The following is a 14,761-nucleotide window of genomic DNA, read 5'->3' on the forward strand; positions in this document are numbered from 1 at the left end:
TAGTGCACATATTTCTTATGTTGCATGATTATATTCAATTGATACTCCTTTTATGCCAATGGTACTTTAAGTTACAAATAAGTACTCTCAACAGATATCAATTGAATTCATATATATGTGTGCCCTAAAAACTTGAGGAGAACTTAGTGTAATATGCTATTAGTGATCTGCTTATCTATCAAATTGTATCAATTGGTGTTTTTTTTAATTGATATTTTTCATACATGATCACTAGTTGTATAATCCATACTTGTGCAATTTTCATGCTGCCTCTTGTTATGATAAGAAAATGCTAGGTGACATCTAGACTCCAGGTATCAAGATTTATCTTTCAATTAGTATGACAATATTCATTTGATATCTTGGACCTATGTCACAATTATGCCGACAAGAGATTGCAAAATGAACTCTAAATACAACACAAGTCTGGAAACCCCTTGAAAAGGTAAAACGCAAAGGTACATCACTTGTGACACTTATCCATTACCTTTGTGCCATCTAAGGATCCTTTTCATGATAGTGTGTTCACATCTCGCTTAATCATAATTTCTATCCCTTATATTCTTTGTATCCTTTTTGGAGATTTATGACAAAGGGGGAGAAATTGTGCATTAAAGCTTACCTTTAGTCTTATGTAACTAAGTGTTAGAAGACTTTTAAAAAGGGGAGAAATAATTAACAAAAAGGGGAAGTCATAAGAAAAACATAAGATGAAGAAAGTTGATAAGTGCATTCCATGTCATGAGCATCACATTTATTTTATGACACACTGCACCCTATGGATAGTATGATATAAGTTGTCTATACTTTGACCTAAATATGTGTTTTTGGCATTTGAGTACAAAAGTGTTATTTTCTGAAATGCACATATTTAGGGGGAGGAAACTATATCATAGGATTTAAAATCTTATTTATCAAATCTTATGTAAGCTTTAAATGTGTTGTCATCAATCACCAAAAAGGGGGAGATTGAAAGTGCATTCATCCCTTTTGTGAGTTTTGGTGATTTGGATAACAACACATTTAAAGGTCTAACGAGTTTGCTAAGTGTTGAACAGGAAATTCAGTATGATGAACATACTTGAATAGTGTATAATGATCGGTGAACAAAGGTTCAACACGAGGTTATATAACCAATGAGACAATGCAAATGGATATAATATGATCTCTATATTGGTTTGAATATATGGACAAGTCCTGAGAAATCACTATGCATAAATATGATCATAATAGAGGTTGAAGTGATTAAGAGGATTGGTCAAGCCAAAGTGAATAAGATATGAGGAATCGTGAATTGGCTTGACCATATTACTATTAGTCCATATATGAATATATGAGAATCAAACTAAAGCTTGATTAATCTTAATAGTTATATCTAGAAGACATTCAAGCAAGGTTCACAATATTGAAGAAATGATTCTCTTAATGGATGCTCAATAGGATGTGACTCAAGAATGGCTTGATAGGGTGAAGATAGCAAGGAAAGGGCTTCGAGGAACTAAGCGAAGGTGAAGGCCAAGCGACGGCTTGTAGACCGAGGTACCATGGCTAAGGTGAAGAAGAGAGTACTTGCACTAAGTCGATGAACTAATCAGCTATGAAGAGTTACAACATGTTGATGCATCAGTAAGGTGACTTGAAGCCATGATTTGAACTCATATAAGGTGATATGGTACAAGTCACAGGGTTTGATTTGAGTTTGCTTCAAAAGGTGAGACAAAGATGTTTGTGATCCTTATGAAGCAATGCCATGGAGAAATCACACATGAGACACCAATGACTCAAGGAGTTTACTTCATTTTATTTTATTTAACTTGAGTATAGGAATCGTCGTACTATAAAGGGGGATCCAAAAAGAAGGTTGGTGTTTGCCAAAGCTCAAACCTCTCTATTCAAAAGCTATTTATGAAAAGCAAAAATCTCTTTATCGTTCTATGGTTGACCATGGTTAGGTTTGAGAAACCTAGAGTGTTCTTGCTGAAAAGCAGCTGAACTTGTTCAGCTGCAGCTGAGCTTTTCAGCTGAGCTGGACTTCAGCTGAGCTGAGCTCCTTCAGCTGCAGCTGAGCTTTTCAGCTGAGCTGGACTTCAGCTGAGCTGAGCTTCTTCAGCTACAGCTGAGCTTTTCAGCTGAGCTGAACTTCAGCTGAGTTGAGCTTCTTCAGCTGCAGCTGAGCTTTTCAGCTGGGCTGAACTTCAGCTGAACTCAACTTCAGCTGTGAACCTCTTTGACCATACACCAGCTGAACTTGCCTCTGGGCAGTTGAGCTGGGGTTTTCTCTCCTAAACTCTCTGGTCAAGACCGGTTGAACTGGTCCTGAGGGGCAGTTCAGCTGGTCTCTGACCCCTCTGACCTCTGATCTGCAGTCTGCCAGTCAGACTGGCAAACAGGTCGCCAGGAGCTGTCAGGGGCGGTTCAACCGCCCCCCCTGGGCGGTTCAACTGGTTTTGGTCAACTTTGACCAGTCTGCGGTCAGTCTGCGCGTCAGTCTGCCAGTCAGACTGGCAGACAGGCTGCCAGGCCTGCCAGGGGAGGCTCAACCGCCCTAGGGGGAGGCTCAACCGCCCTCAGGCAGAAAAATCTGCCCAACGGCTAGTTTTGAGCTCCACCTATATATACTACCTCCTACCTCTCTCCCCACAGTAGTGAGCACGATTTGAACTCCATTTCTAACTCAAGAAACACCTCCCTCTCTCTCTCACACATCTCTTGCCTCTCCCATTTCAAATCTTTGGAGAGAAATCTTTGAGTGAGCTTGAGAGCTGCGGTTTTGTGCTTCATCTCTAAATCTCTCTTGCTCTTCTTCTTCATTCGAGCTTTGGTACTACATCGAGTTCTTTGTGGATTCATTACTCTTGGAGCTTCTAGCTCCTAGACGTCTAGGTGTCTCTTGTGAGTCTCCAAATCTTGTGGAAGACCACAAGAAAGTTTGTATTACCCGCTCGTTTGAGCAAAGATTATTGTGTGGGCTTGACCTTTGTGGTCGGCAAAGGGAGGATTAGGGTTGAAAGAGACCCGGCTCTTTGTGGGCGCCTCAACGAGGAAGTAGGGCACCTTTTGTGGTGTGACCGAACCTCGGGATAAATCTTGTGTCTCTTGTGTTCTTGCTCATTGTGTTTGTTTGTGTTCTTCGTTCTCTCACCATTCCGTAAAAGATTTGTTTATATCTTTTTGGTGTGTGGATTTTGAGAAGTGCCCTTCTCAGATCTACTACTTTGAACCCTGTGGATCATTTAGAACATCTCATTTCCAAAGTTAACAGGGTGAATTTCGAGATCTATTCAGTTTTACCCAGTTTGCTTCTAGTTTTTGTTGAAAAAGTTTTAACTTGCCTATTCACCCCCCCTCTAGGCAACTTTCAGAGGGAAAACAAACAAATCACAAGCAATAAACACAATGGACACGGGTGATTTGTTTTACCGAGGTTCGGCCCTCGAAGGCCTAGTCCCCATTGAGGAGTCCACTTAAGGACGGGTCTTTTTCAACCCTTTCCCTCTCTCCACCGATCACACAAGGATCGGCGAGCTCTTCTTCTCAAGGATCACTCTCGATCCCGCAAGGACCACCACACTCTTTGGTGTCTCTTGCTAGCTTTTACAAGCCTCCAAAACTTTGGAGGAAGTTGGATGGGAGTCAATACTCCACGCGCAAATGAACACAAGGATGTAGTACACACTATCTCTCAATGAATCTCACAAGGCACTAGGGCTAAACTTAATTGAGCAGCTCTCAATTGCTTGCTCTCTCTTTTGTGGCACTTGTGTTGGTTGTAGTGGTCTAGATCTTGCGTATAGGATGTATCAATGAATATATGTGGTTGGGAGGGCTTGAGTATGTCAACTAGATGACTTGGAATGTTGTTTGGGCTCCCACACCTTGAAGTGGCCGGTTGGGGTGGTATGTCAACTAGATGACTTGGAATGTTGTGCTGGCGAAGGGCGCACCGGACAGTGTCCGGTGCGCCAGCCACGTCATCAGCCCGTTGGGTTCCGACCGTTGGAGCTCTGACTGCTGGGCCCGCCGAGATGTCCGGTGGCGCACCGGACATGTACTGTAGAGTGTCCGGTGCGCCGGCATGGGCGTGCCTGACTTCTGCGCGCGCTGGCGCGCATTCAATGTGCTGCAGGTAGCCGTTGGCGTCGAAGTATCCGTTGCGTCGATGTCACACCGGACAGTCCGGTGTACACCGGACATGTCCGGTGAATTATAGCGGACTAGCCGTTTTGAATTCCCGAAGCAGGCAAGTTCCAGAGCCGCTCTTCCTTGGAGCACCGGACACTGTCCAGTGTACACCGGACAGTCCGGTGAATTATAGCGGATTCGCCTCTAGATTTTCCCGAAGGTGACGAGTTCGACTTGGAGTCCTTTGGTGCACCGGACACTGTCCGGTGGTGCACCGGACAGTCCGATGCGCCAGACCAGAGGTGCCTTCGGTTGTCTCTTTGCTCTTTTGTTGAACCCAATACTTGGTCTTTTTATTGGCTAAGTGTGAACCTTTGATACATGTATAACTTATACACTAGAGCAAATTAGTTAGTCCAATTATTTGTGTTGGGCAATTCAACCACCAAAATCATTTAAGAAATAGGTGTAAGCCTAATTCCTTTTCAACTAGCAAATGCTAGCTCGTTCTAGCTAATAAGTTGATTTAAACTCAGTTCGAGCTGCGTGGTTAACAAACCGAGCTAAAATACTAGTTTAGCTCGTGGCTTTGAAACAAGGTGTATTGTGTTGAACTGAGCTAGCCGTCTCTAGCAATATCTTCTATATCCACCATTTATATTCATCCTTTACGGTCTCCTCTAAAAAATTTCATCATCTATATCTTCTTCCTCTCCAACAACGTCCTCTATACACATCTATATTAGATTCATTTTTTACATACATATTTGTTATACTCTCAAATGTATTGTACATATTTTAGGTTTGCTAACCGGTTATTTAAAATATTCAAATGGATAGAGGACCGTTTAGAGAAACTATATATAGAGAGAATTGAACAGGGTCCTTTAAATTTAGAGGACTGTTTAGAGTACGCTGCTGAAGAACGTAGAAAACTGTTTGATCCACTGTATTTAAGGTACGTTTGGTTGCGGGACAGTCAGGATAAAGATGTCTCCTGACATTCTATTTTGTCTTTATAATTTTTAATTTTGAGAGACAACCGCGACAACACCGATATGTCCCAACATTTAACCCTGAAACAAACAAACTTCCGCGCGGCCGGATCCAGTGGCCAGAACCCTCGCTGGTCTGCGTTTCCCATCTCGTGATTCTACACTTCTACCGTTCCACTCTCGTGCGCTCTTGTTTTCTTCTCTCCGTTGCCGCCCTACGTCAGGTGCCCAATTCTCCATTTTCGGGCCCTTCTCCAGCGACGAGCACCCGCCAGGTACGCCCACCTCTCCTCCTCCGTTCCTTCGCCGAGCGCCCAAACCCTAGCTTAAGCCATTTGCATTCGGATCTGATCCAATTTCAAGTGTACTAGGTCCGATCCATCTCACCCGGATCTTCTGTATCTCGGGTTCTTGGCAGAGGATTATGGATTGGCTGGGGCAGAAACGCGCGGAGATGCTGATGCAGGTGCTGCTGGTGGCGTCTGCGGTGGTGGCGTTCCTGGTGGGCTACGTGCGCGCGGACTTCCAGCTCATGCTGCTCGTCTACGCCGGCGGCGTCGTGCTCACGGCTCTGGTCACCGTCCCCAACTGGCCTTTCTACAACCGTAACCCGCTCAAGTGGCTCGACGCTGCCGAGGCCGAGCGCCACCCGCGGCCCCAGGTCAGCGCCGCCCCCGCGGCAGGGGGTAAGAAGAGGTCCGGGAAGAACAAGTAGTTGGTCGATGTGTGTGTTCTTGGTCGACCTGACTCAACCTGTTTAAGATCTATTCGCAGAACTAATCAATTATAAAAAGAGATATTGAGATATTTGACAGTTTTCGTACTTAAAAGTGCTCAGCTGTAGCTGAAAATTTAGGGTGGGTTTGGTTACCATGGGACGGGATGGAATGAGACGACCCGATCCTTTATATAATGTTGTTTGGTTTAGAGTAAGAGATTGGACATGATCATCTTAGTGTTGTCCCTAGCTTTCTGTTAGAATTGGATGCACGAGAGGGGACGCCGGGGATATGGCTGTCTCAGGCTATCCCGCAACTAAACATACCCATAGGACTCCTTTGGATCATAACACAGGCTTCTTAAAACATAGCAATAGGAAAACACACAGGGTTATAATGTCCATGTCATTGGAATCCTACAGGAATCATAACACAGGGAAGCCACAAAACATATGTTCAGATCATGCGCAGGAAAAACATAGGAATGATAAGGCAGAAAGGAAAGAAAACATGAGGTTGGACCTCATGCATATCTTTCTCCAAAATTGCCACGGGATATACCATTCCATATGAAATTTTAAAGGAATTAACAGGTTTCAAATCTCATGCTTATTCTGTTCCAAAGGCTCTCGTAGGAAAACTTTTCATAGGGATTGAATATTCTAAAAAATTCCTTTGCTTTTCGTCCATTCTAAAGGAGGCCATTAGAATCCTGTGGAAGAGTTTTTGCTGATCTTTATGCATATATATAGTTGGGTAGTCAGTTTTTTTTTCTTCCAGAGATTATATAGCTCCAGCTTGATCCCTTGGCTATGTTGTCCCGCCCATTTTTAAGTGGAGGGTTCATACCAGTGGCAGTGGCAGTGCAGAGCGTGTTTGAATTACCTAGGACCTGGTCTTTGTTGGAACTTAACTACTAACTTAATTCATAATTCTCTTATGATATTATTATCAAACATTGAAATATGTAGGATGCATGTAACCATAGGTATCCTAGCACCTTTTTGTGTGTGTTTGTTTGTGTGTGTGTGTGTTTTTGTGTGTTCCATAGGTGATAGTTGAAAGAAGCCGGTGCGAGGATTTTGCAATAGCCACACATCGACAGTGCTCTAGAACGTAACTCAGATTTCGGAGAGAGCATCAAGCGCACTAAACTGAATGTGTATGGAACAACGACTGTAGTGTCTGGCAGTTGTAATCTGAAAGAACAAACGACATGTTATGAAATAGACTTGAGCCTTGTGTGTTGATGTACACGATGCTCTGAGAAGCGTGAGGTTCTCCCTGGAGTACACGTCCTCGTCGGCCGGTGCCGTGCGTCCGGAAGTACTCCGAGTCCAGGTACCCGAAGCTGCCCTTGTACCTCCGTGTCCAGTTGCCCACGTCATGTATCCACCGCCGAGGAGGATGTTGGTCGGCTTCTGGTTGGACCGGTGATCGGAGACGGTCGCACCGATGCAAAGTCTCCCATCTACCTCGTTCGGAAAGCCGCCTACACTACGGCTGCTCTTGGTCGAGCGATCGTCTACATGTCGATGAGGATCCCGTCGGCGTCGATCATCCATCTGATTTGTTTTGGGCTATGGAGGAACGAACCGAGGAAAGGTCAAGTAATGAACATACAAGATTTACCGAGAAATGCAGCTAGGAGCAGCGACGGTGATGGCAAGGGTGAGGACAGGAGATGGTGGAGGAAAGATGTTCTTGGCTTCGTCCTGGTTCTTGCATTGGTGGGTGTTGGTGCCACTGTCCTGTACATACGTTGAGCCTGGAACAATTCTATGTCTGCACGTATCATGTGCAATAGCACGGGGCATGGCGTTCCCCTCTGGAAGGAGAACATGACAATGCAGTTGGTGTTGCGATTCGAAGACTGCGTACTCCATTTCTGTTTATATAACCAAAGCACACAAACCCCAACAAAAAAGAGAAACACACACTCCAAACTTAGAACACGGACACGTAACGCCGTACCCCACCAACACCAATGAGGCTAACCTAACGCCATGGAACAGGAGTAAGGACCCAAATTATTCGAAACAAATGACCCTGCTGGCTTTTGTGTTCAACAAACCATGGATCTACCAAATCTGACTCATTTCGCGCTGCCGAGCTGGGTGCGGATGAGCTTGGTGGCGGAGACCATGTTGGTCAGGGCAGGCTTCACCTCCGTGTACTTGCGTGTCTTGAGACCGCAGTCAGGGTTCACCCAGAGGATGTTGGTGTCGAGCACGGCGAGCATCTTGTTGACGCGGTCCGCGATCTCCTCGGTGGAGGGGATCCTGGGCGAGTGGATGTCGTAGACACCTGGACCGATTCCAGCTCCGTACTTCACACCCTCGCGGAACACGGACAGTAGCTTCTCGTCGGACCGGGAGTTCTCGATGGTGATCACATCTGCGTCCATGTCGATGATGGAGTGGATGATGTCGTTGAAGTTGGAGTAGCACATATGGGTGTGGATCTATCCAAGAAAAAAAAAGGGCAATCAGTAGGGATCCTAACACAGGTTTCATGGTACTGTCTTAAAATAGTTCAAGGCTTCCTTTCGAAAAAAATAGTTCAAGGCTAATACCTGGGTGGTGTCCTGGACTCCGCAGTTGGTGATTCTGAAAGAGTGGACAGCCCAGTCCAGGTAGAATGCATGCTCTGACTTGCGCAGTGGCAGACCCTCCCTTAGAGCTGCCTCATCAATCTGGATCACCTGCAAAGAGAGAGAAAAAAAGAGATGTTGTTGCACATGGACATACTGATGAAATAAGAACTAGAAATCAAACTTATAAAACAGGAATATACAAACCTGAATACCAGCAGCCTCAAGATCCTCAACCTCCTTTTTTATTGCAAGAGCTATTTGGTAGCATGTCTCAAACCTGTACACCAACAAAGCATAATCTATCACGTTCTTTTTGTGGGATCAGTTACAGATGGACGAGAAGCGCAAAACAGTGTTCCAAACTGTTTTTAGGCATATTTTGGAACATGTAACAAACCTAGGCTGATCGTTCCTGACAAATGACCAGTTGAGGATTGTGACTGGACCAGTCAACATTCCCTTCATGGGACGAGCGGTCATGCTCTGTGCCGTCTTGGACCAGAAAACAGTCATGGGGTTCGGCCGGCTGACATCGCCATAGATAATGGGTGGCTTCACACAACGTGATCCATAAGATTGCACCCATCCGTTGGCAGTGAATGCAAAACCAGATAATTGCTCACCGAAGTACTCAACCATGTCATTTCTCTGTAAAACATAGGCATTGACATAAATAAGTAAATGTTTCATCTTCAGCAAACAATATTATCAATATCCTAAAAGATCTTGCTAATTTAAGTGATCCATAGAAAAAAAAAAGCTAATGCAGTTAGTCTACAATAAACAAACCATGACACTAAAATGCTCACCTCTGGCTCTCCATGCACAAGCACATCAATGTCAAGCTCCTCTTGGATCTTGACAACCTTGCTGATTTCTTCCTTGATGGCACTGATGTATTCCTCCTCGGAGATCCTGCAACGATATATTTTCATTAAAATAAAGAATACGATAAAGATATAACAGTTATAATATCTCCACAGACACTTACTTCTTTGCCTTGTACTCACGACGGACCCTCCTGAGTTCCACAGTCTGAGGGAATGAACCAATTGTGGTTGTGGGAAGGACAGGAAGGTTGAGCTTTTTCTGCTGAGCATCCAATCTAGCAGCAACAGTGGTAGCACGGCGGTGGTCAGAACCCTTCAAAGCAGCTGCCTGTATGAAATGCATTTCTGGTTTAGAATTGGTTTGTACTAACATAAAAAAAACAAGCATTTATTCGATAAAGATCAATGTTACTTACAGCCTTTTGGACCTCCTCGTTTGTCACTCTAGGTGATGATCTCCTTGAGGCCTGAGCAGCAGCATTGGCTGCAAAGTAAGCCTGTTGGCGAACATGTCCAATATTACAAATGGTAAGTTATTTAGGTGCGGAATGGGAGTAATCACTCAACTCAAGTTAAGGGGTTCAGAAGAATGAAGAGTACAGAACAGTGCCATACCTCATCCTTTTGGCCTGCCAAAGCTTTCGCAAGGGCATTAACCTCGACAACCTTTTGGGCAGCAAATGCAAGCCATGACTTAATCTCATCATCCAGCTTAGTTTCATTGACAAGATCAACAGCGGTGTGCATCAGTGAGCAGGAGGTTGACACCACAAGTTTGTCTGAACATCATGTATTTGGTTACTGAACAACGTACAGACAAAGGGAACAAATAAACAACAGTATATCCTTTAATGCTTACCCTTGCCAGCAACGGCCTCAAGAGACTGAAGAGTGCTAAGAGATGCAGCAAGATCATCAGCCCAAATGTTGCGTCCATCCACAACACCAGCGAAGAGGTACTTCCCAGAGGGGAAGCTGCTCCTGATAAGATCAAGGGTCTTGGCTCCACGGATAAGATCAAAACCGTAAGCAGTCACACCACTCAATGACGTGAGGGTCCTGCGTTTGCAAAAGAAATAAGTTTTCAGTTTTCTTTCTCAACTATATTACTCTGAGAGGAAGACCGTGGCGAAGACTATGTTAAAACTAAAAAAAAACATACTTGTAGGACTCAGCAGGAATGTCAGCAAAGTATGTCTCGATAAGCACATTCAATCCAGAGAATGCCGACTCTAGTTCAGCATATGCTGAAGAGAATGCTGCCAATTCGTGAACATCAAGGTCTTTAACAAGGGTAGGCTCATCAAACTGAATCCATGAAGCACCAGCTGCCTTCAGTTCAGAAACAACCTCCCTTCATTTCATAAAATATCACATTATCAATTAACGAGAATCATGCTGGAAAAAATGTTGGCTGCTTTGTGTGGATGCTTACTTGTAGATGGGAAGAATGCTGCCAAGAAGCGAAAGAAGAGAGAAAGATTTCTCCACACCCTTGGCAGGCTTAGAGAGGAGCAAGTATGACACTGGTCCAACAAGCACTGGGACAGTATCAATACCGAGCTGCATGAGGGGCAAAAACAAAGTTTGCAGGCATTATTTTTCATAATTGAAAATAGCATGCCCCTTCCTTTACAGGGTGAAAACTACCGACATTAAGAAAAAGAGCACTGCAGGGAATCCTATCATATTGCTATGCAAAGTTGAATGAGAAAATAGTTTTGTGACAGTTATGCATTAGTACATTACTGTCAAGATGGAAAAGTCAGTGTGTTCCAAGCTTGTCCATCTTTGACTTCAAATAAGGCTAGCAAAGCAGTGGGTTAACTTATAATTTACTTCAATGTTATGGAATGTATTGAAGGCATCAAACCAGTCAAGGATTTAAATAAGCCATAGGTTCAGTACAGCTGAAGTGCTTTTACCAAAAAGAAGTGGGTTCTAAGCTGGGAGACATAAATATTGGTTGCTGCATTTTTCCCTGTTACTAAACCGTGCAGCCATGCAAGCAAACAATGATGAGAAGGGTAAATGAACTAAATTACAAACAGCTGACAGTATCTGTTGTTACAGCAACATACCGCTTTTGCCTCCTTGTACTCAGAAACAGCCTTGTGAGAAGCGTATGTGAACTTGGTGCTTGGGCCAAGTTCAGGGACAATAAAGTGGCTGCGAGGAGCAAGGTAATAAAAAAAATGTTAGACCAATACCACAAAAAAACCAAGTAAACATTCAAGAGACAGAAGTTGACTTACTAGTTTGTATCAAACCACTTGGTCATCTCCATAGCAGGGACAGTGGCATTTCCCCTGGCCATTGAGAAATAGGTGCTCAAGCCAATCTCGCCTCCAGTCCAAGAGTAGCGCTCTGGGACAGCACCAAGCATGGCCGTGGTATCAAGGACCTGGTCATAGTACGAGAAGGTGTTGCTGGGAATGTACTTGATCCCAGCTTCTGACATTTGCTTCCAGATGCTAGACCTGAGGTCAGAGGCAACTTTCTCTAAATCATCGGCGCTGCTCTTCCCATCCCAGAAAGACTCCAAGGCAAACTTGAGCTCTCTCTTGGGGCCCATGCGAGGGTATCCAACAATATGGGACGCCATCTTTCTATATAACAGAAAAATGTTAAAATCAGGTTGACAGAGAAGCTAGCTGAATATTTGTCCCAAAAAAAAACTGCAAATAAGCTAAAAGAGCTCTCTCTAGCTCTAGGGGCCCATACAAGCGTATGCAACAATATGGGACACCATCTTTCTATATAACAGCAAAATGTTAAAATCAGCTTGATTCACATCAACAAGAAGCTAGCTGAATATTTGTCTCAACAAAGCTGCAAATAAAATGCGCACTTGTACAGTTCTACAGGAAGCAATGATATATTAAACTACAGCCACAGAAAACAAATTGATCAGTATAAAACTATCACTGTCCATTCAGTGAATCTGCCAACTAACTTCCGGATCATACATACATGAAGAAATTTTAAATGTTCCCGTAGATCTAACAGAGCCCGCCCGCCCTTCGGAAACGATCTAAAAATTAACAGCGCGTTACGCTGCTAACAAAAATCTGGGGGCCTGAGATGCTAGCCAACTCAAATCACAATGATGGATTTCATATAATTACGACTCGAAACATCTCCTCGAAAAACAAAAGGGGGGCAATCGACTCTAATCCCGCAGTAACCCAGCGGCGATCTCAACGACTCGACCAAAAAATATCGAGCCCCACCAAAACCACCAATTCCGCACAGCGTAGCGCAGCAAAGCAACCCCTACAGGGAAGGAAACAATGGCTACGAATCCAGACAGACCGAGCAGGCAGGCGGGGGGGCAGCAGCATGCCAGACTCACCGCGCGCCGAGGCGATCCGAGAGGCGCGGGGAGATAGCGGAAGCGAGGGAATGGGCGAGCGGGAGAGTGGGAGGGGGCATATACAGCAAGGGGGGAGGGGGGGAAGGCGCGCTTACCCTTTGGAACGTGGAGCGGGAGAGTAGCTCCGGGGGAAGAGGACGACGCCGGGGTGAACTGAGATGTGGGTGGTGATGACGAGCACGGGACGTCTGACTGTCTGAGGGGTTTCATTTGTAGAGGTAGAGGATGCAGTGTCTGCGTTAGGTGGCGGCGTGGCGCGCGCTTACGGGATCTGGTGAGATCCCATTTCCCAGCTGCCAAATCCGTCGGTGCTCATGATTTGTTTGGTTTCTAAGGACTAATGTTTGGTTTTTTCATTTTATTTTATTTTATTTTATAAATTATTAAATATAGAAACTATATATTTAATAATTTTAAAACTAAAATAGAATAAAATGTAGGAACTAAAAATTAATCCCTAAAACTAAATATCCACTTAGATTTTTCTCTTCTTGTCTATATTTATACCACTATATAATCTACTTATTTACCTAACCATCCAAATCATCACAGTATAACGTTAGTATGGACTATATATTAGTTGGAAAAAATGTCAGTTTCGATAATTTTTCTTCATAATTTTTTTGAACTGGCACGATCGAAATTCAAGAATTAGAAAAAAAACTCGTGATACAACAATTATAAATAAATTGATTATAGGCGAAAACAAACCGGCCTTATGATATCAGAAACTCTAAAAATATCATGCAATCTAGATTTTCTGCGCTGTTAAAACTTGGGAGAATTTCTCGTGGAACAATCAATTTTCTATAATAAGAGGTGGTAACAACCTTCGTTTTAATTAGGAAATCCGGCTCGGAATGGCAAGCAGTGAATCTGAACAACCGTGCTAGTAGTAGTTGTCACATCCACGAGCCATGTAACGAAAAATAAACATCTTTTGGAGTCAAATGCCAACTAATGGAACACAAACGGATGTTTAACTTTTTTGATTTTACAGAGGGGAATAATTAAGAAGGCTCAAGATAGGTACTCCCTCTGTATCTAAGAGTATCTTTAAGAGACTCTTTATTTTTAGTTCTCTATTTAACTTTTTATTTGTCTCTCTATAAATATTAAACTATATATATATAACATCTCTTTACAACAGACTCTCTAACATAAAGTAAGCTTAGCTAGCGAGAGTTGCTAGCCAAATTTAGCTAGTGAGAGAGTTAATTTAGAGAGCCGAATAGCTTAGCAAGTTAAATAGCTAGTCTGTTGGAGAGCTATTAAATAGCTAAAATTTAGCTTGACAAGCTATTTAGCTAGTCTTTTGGAGATACTCTAAAGAATTGGTAAGTCGAGCCTTTTTTTAATGGCCGACCAAATTTATTAAAAAAATATTTAAAATATCCATAAAACCAAATAATCATATTATAAAATAATATTTTTTAAAAAAATTTGTCTAATGAGAAATACTGTAGCGATATTTGTAGCTTTGAAAACCTATACATCCCAAATCCATCTTCTACTAGGGGCCGAAAGTGGTGACAGATGCCGATGTCAGTGCAGAACAGCACGAGTTCCATCCAAGCATGTGTGGTATTCTAATTGGATAAAGAGGCGTAGTGGTGCTCAGAAAAAGAAAAGGATGTGCGGCCCGCGACTTTCCGATTCCAACCAACCACTCCTGATTCCTGAACCTCAAGTGGAGTGGGGAGTAGAAGCATCTCCCAGCCCCCGCCAACCATGAAAGCTCAAGCTCCATCCAGCAACACTATTCTTCCTTGAATCTGGCTTACATCACACTCAAAACACAGTGCGCGAGTGTATGCGCATTTGTCTTCCAGGTTGAAATAAAAAGGTAGTTCGATCATAGGTTTGGATCTTGGAGCTGGTCCACCTCCATCATCATCAGAGCTGCTACGGCTGCTACAGTATACATGACATGTAGCCTCCTACTTGGCCATCAGGGACGACAAAATGAGGGGGCCATGGTAGGTGCTCCTACCTCCGGGGGTTGGTGGTCGACATGCTGCCAATACAAACAATGCAATAGCCAATAGGTTTGCTTTGCTTCTCCAGCTTCCAAAACTCGTCCTGCACTCGTGCCTGGGAAACGAACCATGCGACGCCAGTTC

At 43.7% G+C, this 14,761-nt stretch overlaps 2 protein-coding genes across 5 annotated transcripts; one reads left to right on the plus strand and one right to left on the minus strand.

The window, feature by feature from the left end:
- The first annotated feature begins 5,174 nt into the window (after positions 1-5,174).
- Positions 5,175-5,968, plus strand: LOC100280989 (uncharacterized). Of its 3 annotated transcripts, none has more exons than XM_008675691.4 (2): positions 5,175-5,392; positions 5,536-5,968. In XM_008675691.4, exon 2 carries the CDS (start codon positions 5,542-5,544, stop codon positions 5,830-5,832), a length of 291 nt encoding a protein of 96 aa, XP_008673913.1. In that variant the 5' UTR covers positions 5,175-5,392; positions 5,536-5,541; the 3' UTR covers positions 5,833-5,968. The 3 variants fall into 3 exon arrangements, with proteins under 3 accessions (XP_008673913.1, XP_008673917.1, NP_001147381.1); XM_008675695.3 differs by having other exon boundaries at positions 5,203-5,392; positions 5,489-5,968; NM_001153909.1 differs by having other exon boundaries at positions 5,265-5,924.
- Positions 5,969-7,689: 1,721 nt separating this feature from the next.
- On the minus strand, positions 7,690-12,856 carry LOC100286153 (uncharacterized). Of its 2 annotated transcripts, none has more exons than XM_008682736.3 (14): positions 12,618-12,730; positions 11,518-11,871; positions 11,344-11,431; positions 10,698-10,825; positions 10,425-10,616; positions 10,122-10,321; positions 9,878-10,041; positions 9,679-9,759; positions 9,424-9,590; positions 9,242-9,347; positions 8,830-9,080; positions 8,637-8,709; positions 8,412-8,540; positions 7,690-8,300 (listed from the first exon to the last, which is right to left on the minus strand). In XM_008682736.3, the coding sequence occupies exons 1-14, from the start codon at positions 12,695-12,697 to the stop codon at positions 7,932-7,934; spliced, it is 2,382 nt and encodes a 793-aa protein (XP_008680958.1). In that variant the 5' UTR covers positions 12,698-12,730; the 3' UTR covers positions 7,690-7,931.
- Positions 12,857-14,761: the final 1,905 nt, after the last annotated feature.

This window comes from Zea mays, chromosome 1 (assembly GCF_902167145.1).
Source record: "Zea mays cultivar B73 chromosome 1, Zm-B73-REFERENCE-NAM-5.0, whole genome shotgun sequence".
NCBI classification, from domain to species: Eukaryota; Viridiplantae; Streptophyta; class Magnoliopsida; order Poales; family Poaceae; genus Zea; species Zea mays.

What these genes read in the sequence shown, in the direction of transcription:
- LOC100280989 (XM_008675691.4), top strand. Translation starts at nt 5,542, where the DNA reads ATGGATTGGCTGGGGCAGAAACGCGCGGAGATGCTGATGCAGGTGCTG.
- LOC100286153 (XM_008682736.3), bottom strand. Translation starts at nt 12,697, where the DNA reads ATGCCCCCTCCCACTCTCCCGCTCGCCCATTCCCTCGCTTCCGCTATC. An exon ending in AAGTGGTTTGATACAAACTA is followed by an intron (nt 11,432 to 11,517) that starts GTAAGTCAACTT and finishes TGCTCCTCGCAG; the next exon opens with CCACTTTATTGTCCCTGAAC. An exon ending in TTGAGGCTGCTGGTATTCAG is followed by an intron (nt 8,541 to 8,636) that starts GTTTGTATATTC and finishes CTCTCTTTGCAG; the next exon opens with GTGATCCAGATTGATGAGGC.